The 21,200-nt window shown below is 39.4% G+C and overlaps 1 protein-coding gene across 2 annotated transcripts in view; it reads left to right on the forward strand.

Moving 5' to 3' along the window:
• Positions 1–21,200, forward strand: part of sgk3.L (serum/glucocorticoid regulated kinase family member 3 L homeolog) — a 49,131-nt gene that overhangs the window by 12,489 nt on the left and 15,442 nt on the right. Inside the window, exons 3-6 of one of the 2 annotated variants that reach the window (XM_018268053.2) lie at positions 8,496–8,853; positions 9,854–9,937; positions 11,028–11,100; positions 12,140–12,215. In XM_018268053.2, coding sequence (XP_018123542.1) covers positions 8,776–8,853; positions 9,854–9,937; positions 11,028–11,100; positions 12,140–12,215 — 311 coding nt within the window. In that variant the 5' untranslated portion in view covers positions 8,496–8,775. Of the gene's footprint in view, positions 1–8,495; positions 8,854–9,853; positions 9,938–11,027; positions 11,101–12,139; positions 12,216–17,544; positions 18,313–21,200 lie in introns of those variants that run through there. The other variant, XM_018268054.2, reaches the window with a different exon arrangement.

A 21,200-nucleotide genomic window follows, 5' to 3' on the forward strand; every position in this document is an offset into this window, starting at 1 on the left:
AACATGCACAGGAGGCTTGTAATTGTGTAGTATCTGTAATCTCTTTGTTGGTCTTACTTTTTTTTAGTAAGAAATTCACAGGATAACTCTTGAAAAAAAAGTGTTCTGTTTCAGTTATGTGCTTGAGCGGGTTATACCTCCTGATTTAGAAACCAAATTCAGCTATTTTTTTTTTATAATCACTTCCTCTGAAACAACTAGGCTTCTATTTGCACTGATAAAATTAGGGGCAAATTTACTTAAGGTCGAATATCGAGGTTTAATTATCCCTCGATATTCGACTGTCGAAGTTAAATCCTTCGACATCGAAGGATTTAGCTATATTCGTTCGAACGAACGAACGAAAAATCGTTCGTTCGAACGATTGAATCCTTCGAATCGTTCGATTCAAAGGATTTTAATCCATCGATTGAACGATTTTTCTTCGACCAAAAAAAGCTAGCTAAGCCTATGGGGACCTTCCCCATAGGCTAACATTGACTTCGGTAGCTTTAAGGTGGCGAACTAGGGGGGTCGAAGTTTTTTCTTAAAGGGATTCCCATGACAGTATCCTTTTAAAGAGACAGTACTTCGACTATCGAATGGTCAAATAGTCGAACAATTTTTAGTTTGAGTCGTAGTCGATGGTCGAAGTAGCCAAAAAAAACGTTAGAAATTCGAAGTTTTTTTTTATTCATTCCTTCACTCGAGCTAAGTAAATGGGCCCCTTAGTGTTAACTAGGGACGCACCAAATGCCTACCAGGATTCTGATCCTTCTTCAGGTGACTTATCTCCTCCAAATCCTTTTGCCACCAGTTATTAAGTGAATCCCGGTGATAAAATATATGCGTCGCTTTAGCTTTCAAAAGTCTCCCGAAGCGACACAAACTCTGGCCCACAAAATTTGATGAAAATCTCCTGAGTTTTACCCTAAAGGAGAATGAAAGAGAACAGCTGGATGTGGGAGGGCCCAGAAATAATTAATTAATCAGCAGTTTCAATTGATATTGGTAAAACAGAGTGTTTCATAGGAAGTTACATGTTTTAATGGGAAAAAACTCACAAGAACATGTATATGGTTATGGCATTTCTCAGTGATTTTTAATATTGTTGATCACTTATTAACAAATCAAGTGCAAGCCTAAAATTTTAAAGGGATATTGTCATAGGAAAAAATGTTTTTTTTCCAAAACACATCAGTTAATAGTGTTGCTTTAGCAGAATTCTGCACTGAAATACATTTCTCAAAGGAGCAAACAGATTTTTTTACATTTCATTTTAAAATCTAACATGGGGCTAGACATATTGTCAGTTTCCCAGCTGCCCACAGTCATGTGACTTGTGCTCTAATAAACTCCATTCACTCTATACTGCTGTACTGCAAGTTGGAATGATATCACCCCCCCCCTTTCTGCACTAGCAGAGCCGAATTTCCAGTTTAAAAAATGGAAATTCGGCTCTTAAAGTTACAGGAGGCGGCTTTTTGCCGCCCCTTGTAACTGGCCGTTCCCTGCCGCCTGAGGCAAGGTGCTCACCTTGCCTCATGGCAGGAACGGCAATGCCTACACACCAATATTACATCTGAAAAAAATACACTTGCTGGTTCAGGAAGCTTTTCAATAAAAAAATTATTATGCTAGGGAAAAGTTCTAATTTACAGTACTTCCGCTAGAATTTCTTTTAAAGTTTCATGAATAAGATTAAATTCCTTTATGTAACAAGCCTGATTCACTTATGTCCTCACTACAAGCCTGTGTTCTGGTTTTTTTTTTTTTTTTTGCTCATGAATCAGAACTAGTATTACTTGGGACTTGGTGTTATTTTGTTAGAGACAAAGGATTTCTTTGGAACAATTTTTGGATTGTCAACGGCAGGAATCTAGAAATTATTCCGCATCAGTCAAAGAACAGAGACAGGCTTGTGTTCCCAGTGAAGCAAGTCAATGTGCTTTGTTTTCAGCAAAAATGTTTTTGCTCTCACTAAAATTTTTTTTTTTTTTCTCTGCAGTTTACGTAGTTCTGTGAAAGTACAAAAGGGGAAGTTCACTACAAAATATAGTTGTCATTATAAGAAAACACTTTTTTTTCATTATTATTACGCAATCACTTTGCACTGAATCATTCCTATTCCATATCAGTAGGTTTCACCATGTTTGGCACAGCCAGTTATCAGTGAAGTTGCACTGACCCCATCTAAGCGCTTCTGTCAGCAGTCAGTCTCTACATTGCCCTCCAGTGTCAGGGGCGGGACTTCCTCCCCTTTACTGTCTGTGCCCTGAGATTCACTCCAACAGGATTTCCTGTTGTCCGCCTTGATACTCTAGGGAGCGTGGAGGATACTGACTGCAGGAAGCAGTGTTTTTTTTCTTTTTATAGCTGCTTGCACAAAGCTGCAATTAGTTTGCTGGTGTTTTTAGGTGAATTTGATTGTAAGGGGCAGATTTACTAAAGGGGTGAACTGACTAACGCTGGTGAAGATTCGCCAGCGTTACCGTTTTCAGGGACTTCGCCGACTTACTAATGGGCGCAGGCCTAACTTCGCTAGCGAAGGAGATAGACGCTAGCTGTGATTCACACTCTATCGCCAAGTGAATTTTCACTCTGGCGAATGGATGTTACTCCGCAAATTCACTAAGATGCGGATTTTACTGAATGTTACCTCTTTCACCAGACTTGCCTTCGGCAGCTCAGACCAGGGGAAGTGCACTGGAGTACATAGATCTTCCTCATTCTTCTGTTACTTACATCATATTTTTTTGTGGAAAAAGTTTCAAAAAACTCTGACGTCTTTTCCTTTTTTCAGAGTAATAGCCTTCAAAAGGTAACCGGGTTCCCCCATACATTTTCTAACATATGGAACATTTACTAAACAGTGGGCTCCTGTGTAGGGCACTATAACAACTCTATTTATTAAGGTTCCCTGGACTTGTGTAATGTAATGTATTTCTGCAACATAAACATCCATTCAACTTTAAATTTCCCATCATAGGCAAAATAGTCTGAACGAAGACCTCTAACCTCTAACGCTTCTTCGTTTTGATTTGCTCGCATTGCCAAAGTAACGCTATTGAAAATTCTCCAGCATTCGGTGCCCTGGACTCAACTTTGCATTTTAGTAAATTAGCATTGTCTATGTAGGGCACTATAACAACTCAATTTATTAAGGTTCCCTGGACTTGTGTAATGTAATGTATTTGCTGGAACATATACGTCCATTCAACTTTTGGGGAATTTTCGCTTGCCGAATTTTTGCCGCTTAGTAAATTTACCCCTAAGAGACCATTTCACTTAGTTTGTGCTTTACTTTTTGATGGGAAAAGTGATTTTGTTGATTGAGGACAGAGCTCTCCAAGGTTTTTTTTTTATATAGGAAGACAATTATTTTATATGCTATAAGTTTGGGTGCTCAGTTGTATCTATTTTATGCACGATCGTCGTCATGAATCGGGGGGCATCATATTAGCAAGTTAGCAGGGCCCTCCTCACCAGGGGGGCCCAATTATAGGTAGGGATGCACCGAATCCACTATTTGGGATTTGCCAAATAGTGAACTGAATATGAATCCTAATTTGCATATGCAAATTAGGAACGGGAAGGAAAAGCTTGGAAAGAACATTCTTTACTTCCTTGTTTTGTGACAACAAGCTATGCGATTTCCCTTCCTACCCCTAATTAGCATATGCAAATTAGGATTCCTGAGAAAATCCTGCTGAAAAAGGCAGAATCCTGGATTCAGTGCATCCCTAATTATTAGCCCAATGGACACCTGGGCCCCTGGACAGCAGGCCAAGTTGACTTGAGCACCAATAAAAATGACCCACACATGACTGTGTCCCTGATCTGCCCCAGTGGCACCTCTTAAATTGGAAACCCCACCCTCAATTCTTCCAAACCCTTCCCATTCCCAGCAAGCTTTACCCATTTGTGCACTTTTAATCTATGTCATGGGACAGCTTTGTCATGGGGCCTCTTAATTTGATTGAAGGGTCCAAAGAATTATGTCACTTTTTCATTATTAGCACTCTGTTACATACAGTTAAATACGCCTTTATTTTATGTTAAAAGGAAACTTTCAATTTGTTTCAATATAATAATAATTCACAAACAACTTATGTCACTGGATTTATAAGCAAGAATAACTTAATCTGACTTTTTATATGCATACATTTTACAGCCATATTCCTACCAGAAAGATCGGCACCCTTTTTTTCTATTGAAGAATTTCCCCCAAAGAGACTATTGCTCTATAAGGCATGTTGGCAAAAGCCAGACCAAGCAAGAATAAAACTGGGAAGCAAGTGTTGCAGTTTTATGCAGAAAAAACAAAGTTGTGAAACAGGAAGTTGTGCAAATACATAACGGCATGTGATTATATAGAACACGCTGAACATTGAACAACCTTCCTTAGCTGCCATTGGATGGGACACAGAATAGAATTGTGGATTCACTCAGTTTCTGAACAAAATTGGTTAAAACACATACGTTAATCAAATAGTGCCTGAACTTTTTTCATTATTGTTTTTAATTGGAAGTATGTGAGGTTTATCTCATCTCTTATGCTTAACAATGCAAAATCTAATATTGGGGAGCTGCTCTCTTCACCAGTGGCAGATTAATGAGATGGGAGGGGTCTAGGCTATACTTTCCATAGGCATACTCTAGTGACGTCCTGAGCATGCGTGGAACCCAAACTGGCGTAGAGAGCTTGGATCAGCATGCAAACGGGTGCATGTATGCTTCTTGCCTGCAATTCTTGCAATTCGTTTTCTTGACAGTGGGATGGCATACAAATTGCTTCGGATTTCCAAAGTCGCCCGAAGTTTCGTGAGGCAACTTCGGCCGACTTCGGAAATCCGAAGCGATTTGTATGCCATCCTGCAGGCAAGAATACGAATTGCTGGCGGGATGGTATATAAATCGCTTCAGAGGCATTTGGGGAGATTAGTTGCCTGCAGTAGAGAGATTTGTTGCTGGCCGACTAATCTCCCCGTTTGCCACCACCCTTAGCATGCACTGGTAAAAGCTGTGCGTTTGCTACAGAAAGACTAGTATAGTTTATATAAACAAGCTGCCGTGTAGCCATGGGGGCAGCCATTCAAGCTGAAAAAAAGGAGAAAAGGTACAAGTTATATAGCACCTAAAAGATAAGCCCTGTCCAATACAATGGTGTTTTATCTGTTATGTGCTATGTAACCTGTGCCTTTTCTCAAGCTTTAATGGCTGCCCCCCATGATTAGCAGTTTATATAAACTATAGTAGTCTTTCTGAAGCAAACACACCAGTTTTACCAGTGCAATGAAACAGTACCTTATATTTTAATTACTTGAACACAATTTCTTGTATTGGTGTTACTTTTCCTTTAAAGACAATTCTGGTCTAATGCAAGGTATGCAAACCAGTCTCTGCATAAAATGTCTAAAATAGATTCAAGGGGTTAGTTCTTCATTAAACACTACAGCACCGTGCTAATTTGCTCTGTACAATATTTGCAGGCTAGAATATGCACCTCTATAGTTATAGTTGTTTTTACAACAGAATGTTTTGCAAAGGGGGAATAAACAGGTGAGAATAGTGCTGGACAGGGTTGTGTATGTAGGTGACAAGCATAGTAATGGGAAGGAGATTACTGCACACTGATCAGTACAAATACCATGGGTTGTTAAAATTTTACCAGCCATTTTATTTTATTTAGTCAAGTACTATAAGTTACAGACGACACAGACAAACACATAAAGAAAACAAGAAATCCATTAGGGCAGTGATCCACAACCAGTACATGTTGTACCCCAACCCCTTGGATGTTGCTCCCAGTGGCCTCAAAGCAGGTGATTATGTTTGAATTCCAGGCTTGGAGGCAAGTTTTGGTTGCATAAAAAACAGATGTACTGCCAAACAGAGCCTCCTGTAGGCTGCCAGTCCACATAGGGGCTACCAAATAGCCAATCACAGTCTTATTGGCACCTCCAGGAACTTTCATGCTTGTGTTGCTCCCCAACTCTTTTTATATTTGAATTTGGCTCATGGGTAAAGAAATTTGGAAACCCCTGCATTGGGTCACTAAACTAATTTTCTCAGTTGCCTAGAGGGAAGATATCAATATATAATACAGGTATGCGATCTGTTATCCAGAACCCCATTATCTAGAAATCTCCAAATTAAGGGAAGGCCATCTGGAAAACCCCAGTGCCCATGCATTCTACATCATACCTCCCAACCTTTTGGAAATAGAAAGAGGGACAAAAAGATTTGCCATGCAGAGCGCAGCAAATTTTTTGACCACTCCCATTTTTGTGGACACACAACCTGATTACCATGTTTGTTTTAAAAAAATTGTCAGGTTATGAAAGTTTGAACACATTTCTGTGGTTTTTATGTGTTATTATAGTTTTGCTAATTAAGGTGAAGTGCCCTTTAAGCTCCAAGTCACAGTTTCACCAAGAGACCTGCTTATCTTAAATAGTTAAAAAACTTCTTTGCTTATCTTAAATTGTTACAAAAGTATCTAAGTGCACCTGTCACTTATTTTGGGCTCTGCCAAAAGCCAATTTGGTTTCAGAAACGTTGTATCTTTTCTGGCTGTTTTGTGCAGGAGATCAAAGACAAGTCGGGACATTTCAGTAAAAATCCAGGACTGCGGGGTTGAACTGTTAAAATCGGGAATGTCCCACGAAAAACGGGACAGTTGGGAGGTATATTCTAGATCAGGGTCATCTGGCCCAGCAGGACACCGGTTAAAAACCGAGTGGGCCCCGCCGTCCAAGATCCACTCCCTCTGCCTGCCTAAAAGGATGTGCTCCCTGAATTCCCCCTGTCCCAATCGATATAAGAAAACCAGGCACATGCTGTGGAGTGGGGGGAGAGGGGAAAAGGGTATTTTTATAAATGTTCTACGTAGAAAATGAATCCTTTACATAAGACTATTACATGCATGTATATTGTATTGAATTTTGTCATGGCAAAAGGAGGCATTTCTGGGCTGACCTCAGCTGCAGCTCCACTGTTTGTGATCGCACACAGGCTCTCTTATTCTGCTTCCATTCTGATTTCCAAACCGATACCTGGTTAGTACCCCAGCAGCAGTTTAAATCCCATTCCTGAGTCTTATAGAACCAAAAAAAGCAAAGATTTAAAGAAATAAAAAAGACATTGCAAATCATCTTAGAATACAGCATACTAAAGAGGAGATTCACTTTTTTTATATATATATAGTTTTTCTTCTCCTGACTCTTTCCAGCTTTCAGATGGGGGGGATCACTGACCTCCAAACATTTTGAAAATAGTATGAGGGACAAAAAGATTTGGTGCTCGGAGCGTGGCAAAATTTTTTGACCACGCCCATTTTGGTGGCCACACTACATAATTACCATGCCTATTTTACAAAATTTGTCAGGTTATGAAAGTTTGAACACATTTCTGTGGTTTTTATGTGTTATTGGTTTATCTAGTGAAGGAGAATTGTCTTTTATGCTCCAACTCAGTTTCCCCAAGAAACCTGCTTATCTTAAATTTTTACAAATGTATCTAAGTATCTATTCTGGGCTCTCTGCCATAAGTCAATTTAGTTGGAAACGTTCTGGTTGTTCAGTGCAGAAGATCAAAGAGAAAGTCATTTCAGTAACAAACACTAGACAGCAGGATGAGCGGTCAAAATCGGGACTGTCCCGTTAAAAACGGGACAGTTGGGAGGTATGCTGACCCCATCTAAAAACAAAATACTCTGTAACAGTACAAATGTATTGTTATTGCTACTTTTGATTGCTCCTCATTCTATTCAGGTCATCTCCTATTCATATACCAGTCTCTTATTCTAATCAATGCATTGTTGCTAGGGTCATTTGGGCCTAGCAACCAGATTGCTGAAATTGCAAACTGGAAAGCTACTGTCTCTGAATATCACATGATGCTAAAAGTTCATTTAAAGGTGAACAACACCTGAACTACACATTAAAAGTCCCAACAGATTTTGGGGGATTTATTTTAGTTTTATTTCTTGGTTCTACACTTTTGAAGAAAATAATCAGAAGTTCCCAACCTGCTGCCCTCCACTTTTTTGCAATGCAGTCCCAAGCATGTCATGTAATGCTGTTTATAAATAGCATTCATATACAGGTACACACACTGTGTAAAATTGCCTGAGAGCTGAGAGCAACATCATTATAACCCAAAGAGAAGCAATGCATGTATTCCCATTATCAGACCACGTGCTGGAAGTTGTTGTGACTAAAGAGATATAAAGAGTGCAAGATTAATTGTTCATGGTGCAGCAATTATAACAAGCAAAGTTCTATAAATATATATTTGTCTGTGTGTTTTCTTGAATTCTTGTGTTACATAATGATGGACTGTGTATTTCACACCAGTGTTCCTTGCTAGTTATTTCAGATTTGCTTTTTCAAGGCTTGATTTAAATAACTTACCATAAGTATGCAACATAAACAAGGAGGCTTAACATGAATAAGATGTAAAGGAACTTGTTATTTTATCCATACCTATTTGTATTGTTCTGTCTTCTCCAGGTTTAGTGATGGAATCAGGCCTGGACTGGGAGTCAAAATAGGCCCTGCCATTCCAAGTACACAGAGGCCCAAATAGCCCCTACCAGCCCACTATATGGTATCTTTCTATTGAACTATACAGCAGCCCCTCTGGCATTTGCCAGAACCCACAGATTGCCAGTCCGGGCCTGGATGGAATATTGCTTCTGTAAAACAATACTGGACGTTAACAAAGGCAGATAGAGTTGTCTGTTTACTGGATTTTCCCGTGTCCCCTGAAACCATCTATAGTTGCAACCCAATGGAACCGAAGTCAAACTGCCCCAGTGTAAAAATCCCAAGCTATAATGAGCAACGCCAAAATAGGAAAAGATTTACAGTAAGTATGCTTTTATTGGGGTTTATCTTTATGCTGACAAGAGATTTAGATTATTTAATGCACATCAGTCCCTGCCCCATTGGAGTTTACAATCTAAATTCCCAATCACATTCGCACACATTATCTGCAACAAGTACAAGGTGCTCAACTTGGAACTATATACCACTATAAGCCAATAAATCAGTCTGTGGCACCATGTTCACAAATCCTGTGTGCATCTGGTACCTGTAAAAAGGTTCCCGTTCCAAGTTGAGTTGAGGACTTATGTTTTTGGAGTATGGGAGAAAATCTACATTTATTTAGGGGATTATTTATCAAAAGTGGAATGTTAGAGTTTTTTATAACTCAAAATTAACTCGAATGAACTCACAAATCAAATGGTTTCTTTTTTAAGAAATAAACTCAATTCAGCGAGTTCAATTTGCAAAACCTGAAAACTCGAATTGATCAAGTTTTCAGCAAAAAAAAAAACAAAACCTGGAATTGCTCGAGTTTTCATGCAAAACCTTCCAAAATAAACATCATGAAGGCTATTAAAATATCTTCAGATGGTTAAAGGGACCTCTGCCATTGACTCCTACATGACCGTGACAGGTGGTGTATTTTCAGATTCTAGTTATTCCAGGGTCGGGTATAATAAATCTTGAACAATTTGAGTTTTATTTTTAAAAAACTTGAAAAATGAATTTTTTTAACCCAGAAAATGTGAGTTTTGACCATAAAATTCAACTTGAAAACTCGAATTTTTGTGGAAAACACAACTCGAACCTTAATAAATAACCCCCTTAGTGTGGTGCAGAAAAATATTACCTCTTGCCTCCAGAAACAACATAAACTCGGCATTTTAGCTGGCTGGCCAAGTGTTTCAAGAAATGTCTGTTGTAGAGATGTTTATTCAAACTCATAGTCAAGAGAGTATAAAAATTGGCAAAGGAAACTTTGTTCCTTTCTTACCGGATAAATAAACCTAATATAAAACCGGGTATATTTTCTTCACCAGGTTTACAAAGTTTTAGTGTCTATGGGGCGAAATGAGTGGTTTGTCTTCCGACGTTATGCTGAGTTTGATAAACTATACAACACAGTAAGTACGTTGTTTATTGATACTTGAGCTGGCTGCCATTTTAGCTTTGACTAATTTGACTATTATTATTTGTTTTTTTGTAAAATCTGAATTTATTGTGTAATATCAAAGGTTTGTTTTTGCCCTCACTTGTGTTTCTGTACTTGTAACCGAAACCTGGGTAGCTTTTCCTTTTAATAAAAGTCCCCTTTGTACAAAAAAATCACAAACAAAAAAGGAAAAAGCATTAGATGCTAGAAAATGCAAGCAAATTAAAGAACTTTTTTTCTGGCATCCTTTATCCTGAACCCAAAGACCACAGATAAAATGTCATTTGCTACTTGCTTATTAGTGATCTAGACGGCCTGGGGAGAATGTGCAGCTTTGGTCTTCTTCCCTCATGGAGCAGAATGTTTTTAGCAAGTACCGTCATTCTGAGATTCCAGTTGTCTAGTTTTCCAGAGAAAATAAAGCCTACAATAATCTAGATTGTCCTGTTGTGATATAAGGGCAGGGGCACATGGGCAGATCGGGGAGATTTAGTCGCCTGGCGACTAATTGCCTCTTCTGCGGGGCGACGATCTCCCCGAACTGCCTTCTGCCTACTATAATGAGAAACCGCCAGCGCAATGGCACTCGTGGCGCTTCGATTTCCAAAGTCGCCCGTAGTTGCCTCACGAGGAAACTTCGGGTAACTTCGGAAATCGAAGCGTCGCAAGTGCAATTTTTCATTTGAGCAGAGGGAAGGCAATTTGGGGAGATTTTTGCCCTGAAGAAGAGGCGATTAGTCGCCAGGCGACTAAATTTCCCCGAATCTGCCCGTGTGCCCCTGCCCTAACGAGGAAACTTCAGATGACTTCTGAAATCAAAGCGCATCGAGTGCATTGCCGCAGTTGATTTTTTTTATTTTAGCAGGAGGAAGGCAGGGGGAAGCCAGTTGGGGAGATTGTCCCTGAATGTGCCCCTGCCCTAAGCCTAAAACCAGAAGTGGGAGCACATATTACTTCCAGTGGTTTCCTCCCCTGCTGTAGTGCCAATAGACTGAAATGCAACTATATTTTTTTCATGTATAGTGCTGCTAATGCTATGGTATCTTCTTTATACTGTGCAGCTTAGAAAACAGCATCCACATATGAACTTGAAGATTCCTGCGAAGAGGATTTTCGGTGATAATTTTGATCCAGGTACGGTAACATATTAGTTTTACCCAGAACTTCAAATAGTATAGTCATTAGCGACTCATTAAGTTTGTTTATATCAACTGCACTGATTCCCATGGGATATGATATGAGGCGGTTATGGGAGCTTTCATGCTGTATGAGCACAGAACAAAGCACAGTGGACAAAGTGCCACAAAAAATAGTTGTGTGTCTTTAGTCTAAGGGCAGAGACACACGATCAGATTCGGGAGATTTAGTCGCCTGGCTGCCTACTGCTGGCTAGAATCGAAATCGTCGGCAGGATGGCACTTTTTTTCTGAAGTCGCCTGAAGTTTCCTCATGAAGTTTCCATCCCTCTGGCAATTTACATTCTAGCAGGCGGAAGGCAGTTCGGGGAGCATAAATTAGCCTGCTGAAATTCACAGGCAGATTTCAGCTCCCAACCACTAGGAGAATCCTCTTTTGTGTTTGTGTCTGGAAGCCTTGTGTCGGCAAATATACTCTGAGGATCGAAATCGTCGGCAGGATGGCACTTTTTTTCTGAAGTTTCCTCATGAAGTTTCCATCCCTCTGGCAATTTACATTCTAGCAGGCGGAAGGCAGTTCGGGGAAGCATAAATTAGCCTGCTGAAATTCACAGGCAGATTTCAGCTCCCGACCACTAGGAGAATCCTCTTTTGTGTTTGTGTCTGGAAGCCTTGTGTCGGCAAATATACTCTGAGGATTTTGGTGCTGAAAGCCGAGATTTTAATGCTGAAATTCGCCAAAGTGAAGAAGTGAAGGGTAGCAGCCGTGCAGCAGATTCTCCGTCTGCAGAGAATCCGTATCATCTGGCCTTAGCCTTAAGAAACTGTGCTCCATCTGTTGACAAGAATGGTGTCTAGTAGATTTTCATCTATTAGGTTCGAATTTAATAGCGGTGCCCCTTCTCTGGACTAGATGCTTAACATTTTATTCTAAGATGCTCTCTATCTATTTCTTTGTTTCATATTTCCCATCATGTCACTGAAATTGCACCAAATTGAATTTATTCCTTAATTTGCCTACTTTTTTATTTCTGTAGACTTTATCCAGCAACGAAGAGCAGGACTAAATGAATTCATTCAGAATTTACTTCGTCATTCAGAATTATGCAGCCAGTAAGCACATTTTAACTTCTTCTAGTGTTTGCAGAGCTGAGTCATTTGCTGTGTGTTGTCAGGCCTCTGATTATAGATTACACGAAGGAAGACATAGTAGGTGAAACCTTGCCTCTCCCAATCTATTCAGTATCACCCTATTATATTTTCCTTTGTTTTTGATACTTATGGGATTTAATGGGATATTCTGACACCCCATCTTTATGTTTATTACTTTTTTTTTTTTTTTAAATTGAAAGTGAAACCCCAATTTTTATTTAATTAAAACATTCATACCTGTTATAAACGCATTTAAAAATCTCAACTGTTACATACTTTGCTTATGAATGAATAACTGTGAGCAAAATAAATATGGTTTTAGTTAGACAATGCCTGCAAAACTTTGGGTATGCAGAACATGTGGTTTCCATTTCAGGGAAAAGTAACTAAATGAATAAAAATGGAAGGATTTATTGATGTTTATTCACCACAATGTATTTCCTCTCCAGAGAGCATGAGGCAGATTAGAAAAGTAGTTCCCACTGTGGGGGTAGCACACCTGGGGGACAAAGGCAGGTCGAGAAAACCCAAATACTGCCCAATGCCCTCTGTGACTGCACACACGGGGTAATCATCATTTTCCCCCAGCCTGTTGCAGTTGCAACTCTCAATTCTTTTCCATGTATGTTATAATGAGGTAATCTGGGCTCTATTTGGAATTTTGTTAAATGAAACACTGTGGTGCCTTTACACCGGAAAAAAAAAAAAAGCTGTAAAAAGCTGTGTAAAATAAATGGTGAATTTATCAACTGGTGTTTTATTCAGATCTTTTTAAGTAACTTCCAGTAGAAGATTAAGATTTTTTTTTATGTGGGGAATTTTGTTGCGTTTACGCAGCTTTCATGTTGTAACCATAACTTTATACTTTTGATAGGGAACATTTTTGAGAGTTACTGAAGCTTTTTTGAAGTGTTTGTGTTTATTTTGTGGTCAATCTTGAATTATGTATGCTTCCCCTTCCATTACTTCTGTCTATTTCACTGTATCATAGTGCGTTCCCCCTCTTTATGTACCCACCTCGTCCCTGCTGTGACGTCACGAAAGGGGTCAGGTTGGGGCCTGCGCGAGTATATAAATCAAGGTGCGCAGAGGCGGAAGTGGGGCAGAAGAAGGCTGTGGGTAGCGGGCGAACAGAGGCTAAAGTTCAGTCCAAACCCACCCATGGCTGGAAGATGTTGTGCAGAAGCCGGCTTTAACCTGGCCAACCCACTGGTCCCGCTGGCTTCAGGCTGGCCTGCACATTAGTCATGTGCGGTCCGACCCGATACCCGCGGAGTTCGGGTCGACCTCACAGTGCTCCTCGCAGGGCGGGTGCGGGTTGAGCTCTTCTCCTGCTCTCCCCGCCCACCACCTTCAAATGCCGGCATCCGACTTCCGGGTTCCTGTTTTCTACTCTTGTGTCTGCTCGCCCCGCCCCTTTTGTGATGTAATTGTGACATCATCAGCGGCGAGGGTCTATAAAAGGACCCCCGGAAGCGGGTGCGGGCGGGTGCGAGCGGGCGCGGTCGGTGCAGGGCGGGTTAGGGTCGGGGGCGGTCAGGGAAACCCTGACCCGCACATCACTACTGCACATAACTAGCACTGTATTCATAGGGGGAGCAGTGTGTAACCCCACATTTAAGTTATGGAGTACCAGCAGGTGCAGAATGCAGCAGGTCTTGTTGCATCAAAGGCACTTTGCAGTAGGATATTTTATAAATCATCACTTATGTCAACAAACTACAGAAACAGTAATAAGCTGTGTCAACAGATGTATGAAATGTCCAATAGTGTTTGGTGGATTTTTTTCATCATGTCCTTCTATGTATGAGTAACTGCAACACTCCAACACATGCTGTGAAGTATATTAGCCAGCTCTTCTCTAAAACAAAACAGAACCAGCTTTATGTAAGCCTTAGGCATGACACTGGCTGCTTGTTTGTTTCTACAGCATTCCTTAATTGTATTTCTATGTTCAACAATGTACTATTGCTGTATAAACAGAATTATTTTATAATAGGCACCTGGGTTGTAAGCAATAACATTCATTCCCAGATATGAATCCATGACTCATAGTGGCAGCCTTTGATTCAGGCAAAACAGGAAAAAAAATTAGGATTATAATCATTTAGTGGAGTTTTTTTTTTTCTCATCAATGAATGAATAAAGAAGGCTGGTTTGGAATGGCCACTCTCCATTTATCATAAATGATTAAATGGAAGGACATGTTCCTTAATTGAAAACTAGCTATTTGTATATACAGGTATGGGACCTGTTATCCAGAATGCTCGGGACCTGGGGTTTTCCGGATAACGGATCTTTCCGTAATTGGGGTCTTCATACATTAAGGGGCCGATTCACTAAGCTCGAGTGAAGGATTCGAATGAAAAAAATTCGAATTTCGAAGTATTTTTTTGGTACTTCGACCATCGAATTGGTTAAATTCGTTCGAATTCGAACGAAATCGAACGAATCGAAGTAAAAATCGTTCGACTATTCGACCATTCGATAGTCGAAGTACTTTCCCTTTAAAAAAAACTTCGACCCCCTACTTCGGCAGGTAAAACCTACCGAAGTCAATGTTAGCCTATGGGGAAGGTCCCCATAGGTTTGCTAACCTTTTTTTGATCGAAGGATTTTCCTTCGATCGTTGGATTAAAATCCTTCGAATCGTTCGATCGAAGGATTAGCGCTAAATCCTTCGACTTCGATATTCGAAATCGAAGGATTTCAATTCGAGGGTCGAATTTCGAAGTATTTTTAACTTCGAAATTCGACCCTTAATGAATCTGCCCCTAAGTCTACTAGAAATTCATTTAAACATTAAATAAACCCAATAGGCTGGTTTTGCTTCCAATAAGGATTAATTATATCTTAGTTGGGATCAAGTACAAGCTACTGTTTTATTATTACAGAGAAAAAGGAAATCATTTTTAAAAATGTGGATTATTTGTATAAAATGGAGTCTATGGGAGACAGCCATTCCGTAATTCGGAGCTTTCTGGATATCGGGTTTCCAGATAAGGGATCCTATACCTGTACATTATATTTCAATATCTGTGTATATTGATGAAGAGGCTATGAATAATGCAACTGGTATTATGAAGTTTTAAGATAACAAAAGATACTTTGCATATATGTGACCTAAATAAAAGCACCAAGTTTCTGGGCCTCATGCATTTCTATAGTCATTGAAATGTGCATTTCTATGTTTTACAGTAATTGTGCATTATTCTAATTAGATCCAAACACCATATTCACTGCAGCACACTGGAGGTTGGCAATTCATGCAAAAGTAGTATTTTATTAGCTCAAGGTAGACATGAAAAGCAGGCAACGTTTCGGACCCCACTGGGTCCTTCATCAAGCTTGATAAAGGCTTGATTCAGGACCCAGTGGTGTCCGAAACATTGCCTGCTTCTCTTTCCTTCTTCACCCTTTCCTGTCTACCTTTTCTGCACTCTGGACAAGGGGACCACATTGCTAGCGCTGGAAGCACAATTTTTCATTCTACAGGGAAAAGCTTCAACTTTTTTTAAAGTGATAATGATCCGATTCTTATTGATAGAAATGTGTCATTATCACTGCAGCCATTCTTGGTATGCATGTATGCATTCTGGTGCTGAATCTGCCTAGTGTGTCCCGGGCAACGCAGTGGTTCCATGTGTGGGCAAGGAAGGAGGATTTCATACCTCCCAACATTTTGGAAGTAAAAAGAGGGACAAAAAAAATTTTCCCGCACGTAGCGCGGCAATTTTTGACCACACCCCTTTCTGTGGCCACAATCCCTAATTACCATGTTTGTTTTACAAAATTTGGCAGGTTATGAAAGTTTGAAAATATTTCTCCTCATCTAAACTGTGTTTTTGTGTCTCAAAATTGTTACAAAGTATCTTATTTGCACCTGTTAGCTGTTCTGGGCTCTCTGCTAAATGCCAATTAAGTGAGAAACTTTGTTTCTTTTTCTGGCTGTTCAGTGCATAGAAAAGAGGGACTTTCCAGTATAAATGAGGGACTGCGGGTTGAGCTGTCAAAAGAGGGACTGTCCCTCCGAAAAAGGGACAGTTGGGAGGTATGGGATTTTTGAAGATGCTGGCCTAACATTTGCCTAATATATCAACCAGGGGTAAAATTACATTTAACCTGTGCCAGGGATCTTAGAATATATATATATATGAAAAAGGCACAAAATGACCAACGATTTTCATCTATGCCGCACTGTCTATGTGTGTGTTATCTGGCAGCAGAGAGCAGAAAGCTCAAAGCCAACCAGCAATGGAAAGGGTTAAAGCCAAACCAAGGAATTGGGGCCTCATAGAAACAAAAGCAGCAGCTGTAAAATGGGAAAGCAATCTTTGTGCTTTCCAGCGTCTCCCTAAAGAAATGATTGCCAGAAGTTACATAGTGTAACTAATAACACATGTACAGGAATGGGATCTGCTATAAGAAATCCCGTTATCAAGAAAATAAACAGCAGTGCCTTTTACCATGCAGTCCTATTCTTCAGTCAATTCTTAATTTTTCCATGCTTTGTTTTTCCTCTGTAATAACTAGACAGTACTTTGTACTTGATGATAACTAATATAGCATAAATCTATACTGACCGCAAAACCATCCTCTTATTTTTTGTTAATGTTTAAATGTATCTTAGCAGCTCAAAGGAACAGCAACACCAAAAAAATGAAAGTGTTTTTAAAGTAATAAAAATATCATGTACTGTTGCCTTGCACTGGTAAAACTGATGTGTTTGCTTCAGAAACACTACTATAGTTCATATAAACAAGCTGCTGTGTAGCAATGGTAGAAATTGAAAAAAGGCTGTACAGCACAGGTTAAATAGTGGATAACAAATAACCCCATTATATTATACAGAGCTTATCTGCTATCTGCTGTGTAACCTGAGCCTTTTCTCCTTTGAATGGCTGCCCAAGTAGTTTCTAAAACAAACACAGCAGTCTTGATGTTACTGTTCCTTTTAGGACACGGTGCTCCACATTCTGGTAAAAAAAATCCTTATCGGGAAAGAACCCAGGTCACAAGTATTTCATATAATATATCACATTGTATGGATGCTGGGTTTTCATTTGGAGGGGTTGAACTTGATGGACTTTGTCTTTTTTCAACCCAATTTAACTATGTAACTAACTATGTAACTATGAAACATACCTGTATTTCTATTGTGTGCCACTTTATGACTGACTTGTTTGTTTTCCTCCTTATAAATATAGATAAGAATGTAAATATAGATAAGCTTTCCAACATTATCAGCTTTCCTCTAAATGAGACCTAAGGCTAGGTCCAGATGGGGTCGAAATCAGCCTACTGAACACTATAGGCCAATTTCAGCCCTCACTGCGTCCAGCATTCTCTTCTTCTTTTGGGTCAGGAACCCTATGTCGGCTCTGGTGTGTACACTCTTGGCGGATTTCAGCACAAAATGCAAAGGCTTGTGTTTCTTCACCGGAATCCGCCAAGTGTGCTTATGACGGAACCATAAAACTAAACAAATAAAACTATAATAAAATCTATAAACAAAACCTAATTACACATTCCAACCTTTTTCTAGTTGACCCTTAAAAGAACAATGACCTTTTAATTCCCAGGTTCATTTGAGGCAGAAAAGAACTGGGGGGGGGGGTTACATTCATCTCTCTACATCGCTCTTCATCTATCTACAAGATAAAACAGTTAAAAGTGGATTTCTCTATCAGTTTGTAGTATCTTTCTGGAGTTTCCAAACCTGCAGAGCCTGGAAATCCGGAAACAGGTGGTCTTGATTCTAGAGATAAGAACACTGGGAAACCAAACATGTTTTAGATACCCAAATGCTTGTAAAGAATCGTAAACAGTTTGTTTTTGCCCAGGATTCCATCCCACTCCCCTCCCTAAAAACCATAGGGGGAAGTGAGAGTTTAGGATTTTAGAACATATAGGACTTCAGTCTACAGACGTCACTGACATGGAGACGCAGTAGGGAAATGCAGCAAAACCAATGGAAGGATTTAGGGACGTTTGGTTGCAGAATTGCTAAGGAATCCTGGGTTACTATGTGAATCATGAATTGGCTGCAGTATTTGGAGTGAGTCTTTTCATATTATTGCCTATTTTGTGTAATCTTATCAAGTTCTTTTAATGGTACCCTTTTGAATAAACATGAGTCATTCTATAGCATAGATGGTAAGGACTCATACATGTTGGTCTATTCAGTTATGTGTCTTGTGCTATACTTTTTATATCATAATGAGTAGAAACATTTTTATATGTAATATAAAACCTTTAAGGTTAGCCAGTTTTATGCACCATAGTATCTTAATTTGTATTGTTCTATGGGTTCATTATACTACTTTGTGTATATTTCTTTTGTAAGCATTAGCACATAAATATGTGATTTTCAATAACATAAAGGGTAAGGGTTTTTACCCATTGGGGTTTACAGGCACATATCATTTACTATCCTTTTATATCATGTTGAGTGGCAACATTTTAGAATGTAAGCTCTGTTGAGAGCCTTTCTTACCTCATTTGTTAATAGTACGGGTATGGGACCTGTTATCCAGAATGATTGGGGGGGGGGACATGGGGTTTTCTGGATAAGGGGTCTTTCCGTAATTTGGAACATCAGACCTTTATGTCTGCTAAAAATCGTTTAAACATGAACTAAACCCCATAGGTTTGTTTTGCCTCCAATTAGGATTAATTATATCTTAGTTGGGATCAAGTACAAGGTATTGTTTTATTATTACAGAGAAAAAGGAAATCAAATGAAAAATGTGAATTATTTGATTAGAGTGGAGTCTATGGGAGAATGGCTTCCCATAATTCGGAGCTTTCTGGATAACTGTTTTTTGGATAAAGGATCCCATACCTGTATTTTTGTATGTTCTATGTATACACCCATCTATCGTACAGCACTGTGTGATATGTTGGCTCTTAACTATTAATTTCTGCTATTAATAATAATAAATAATAATATTGATACAGTGTTACAGGACAGTGTTTTACAGTCCTTATTATACTATTCTGCACAAGGCTCTGAGTTCCTATGCTGTTATGGTACTTGAAGGTTAATGTTAAAGAATGTGCAACATTTGCTGCTGGTCTAGTCACCAATAGCAACCAGTTAGCAGGGGTCAGTTACTGGTCACCCATTTGAAATCTAACATCAGTTGCTACGGGTTACTGAGCCTGGGCTTTGTACATTTTATTACATATGGGGGTAACTATACTTTTAGAGATGCGCTGAATCCATTATTGGCTAAATATTTAAAGTGGACCTGTCACCCAGACATAAAAAGCTGTATAATAAAAGTCCTTTTCAAATTAAACATGAAATCCAAATTCTTTTTTTTTTAAAAGCATTCATAGCTGTTGTAAACTCATTTAAAAATCTCAGCTGTCAATCAAATATTGCCAGCAGGGCAAGCAATTACTTTCACTTTCCATTCAGTACTTCCTAGATGTCACTGCTCTCCCCACATTCCCCCATTCTCTTCATCATTTAACTGTGTAGCCAGGGCATGGGGATGGACATCAGATCCCCCATTCTGGTGCACAAACAAGATCCTGAGATGATGCAAGACTTGTCTTAATAACAGTGTCCACAAAATGGCTCCTGCCTGCTTGCTATAATTATGAATTCCCAGACTGAAGGAAACAAGATTCAAATAATTTATATAGTGTAATTAAAGTTCATGTTGCTTGACAAACATGATAAAATAGGATTTGGAATAATTTTTTTGGGTGATGGGTCTCCTTTAACGAAATCTGATCCTGAATTTGCATATTAAAATTTGAGATACATCAGAAATTGTATCAACAAAAAATTTATTTGTCCAGAGCTCTACTGAACCAAATCCAAACCTTGCAAAAAGTCATGTGATTTGTCCTGAAATGAATCCTGGATTTGGTACATTTATTGCCTATTTACTTTACAAAGGAGCATTTGTTGTGGCTCTTTCCTATTGAATATGCTTCGGGGGTAGATTAACACATGTAATTAGAAAATGTTACTGTGATTTCACTCTCTGACAGCAAAGTGACAAATATAAGGGCACTTGTCACTGCTTATTTGCATTATATTATACATTTAAAGGGAATGTAAACCAATTGTCAAAAGAAAATGTGATTCTAAGCAACTTTTGCTTATTTATAATTGTATTATTGATAGGACTATTTGTATGTGTGAAAAAACAACTACTTTACTCTAAACAACTATCCCAACTTAACTGGGTGGAAATTGGTATGAACTTTCCCACATTTGCTCATTTCTGTTTTATGTTAATCGTAGTCAGTCTGGTCTGCATTCACTCGTCCGATAACTGACCCCTGCTGCGAATGCAAACAAAACCATTACCTTCTATAAAGGTAGCCATACAAAATGCAGACTCGGCCCTTCCAGAGTATTGGCACATCTTTGGCAGTGGTGGATTAATGACATTTGGGCCCCTAGGCTACACTCACACAGGTCCCCTCTCTAGGCTACTGCTAGTCTGTATGCGTTCAGTTAGAGGCAAGGATGCACCAGCGCTCTCTACGCCAAGTCGAGTTCAGCCCCTTTCCTGCCTTCTTCTCCCAGCAGGTGCGCCCAACCAGATCCAGCAGCACAAATAAAAATAAAGAAAATAGAAATAATAATTGAAAAAAGCTAGATGGGCCCCTAGGCTATGGACAGTGGCGGAAATACCGGGGGTGCGATTGGGCAAGGGCCCGCACCCCCTCAGGGTTCCCAAAAAAAAGAAGTTTGTTAGGACTTTTGCAGGCAATCACACTGAAAAAAGGAAAAGACGCCAGCGTTGTTTGAACTTTGATGCATTTTGGCTCACAGGATATCATGTAAGTGACAGAAGATTGAGGAAGATCTAGCTGCTTTATAGCACTTTGCCTGGTCTGAGGTGGCGAAGGCAACTCTGGTAAAAGAGGTAACGTTCAGTAATATCCGAATTTTAGTGAATTTGCGGAGTAAGTCCG

Source organism: Xenopus laevis, chromosome 6L (assembly GCF_017654675.1).
Source record: "Xenopus laevis strain J_2021 chromosome 6L, Xenopus_laevis_v10.1, whole genome shotgun sequence".
Taxonomy (NCBI): Eukaryota; Metazoa; Chordata; class Amphibia; order Anura; family Pipidae; genus Xenopus; species Xenopus laevis.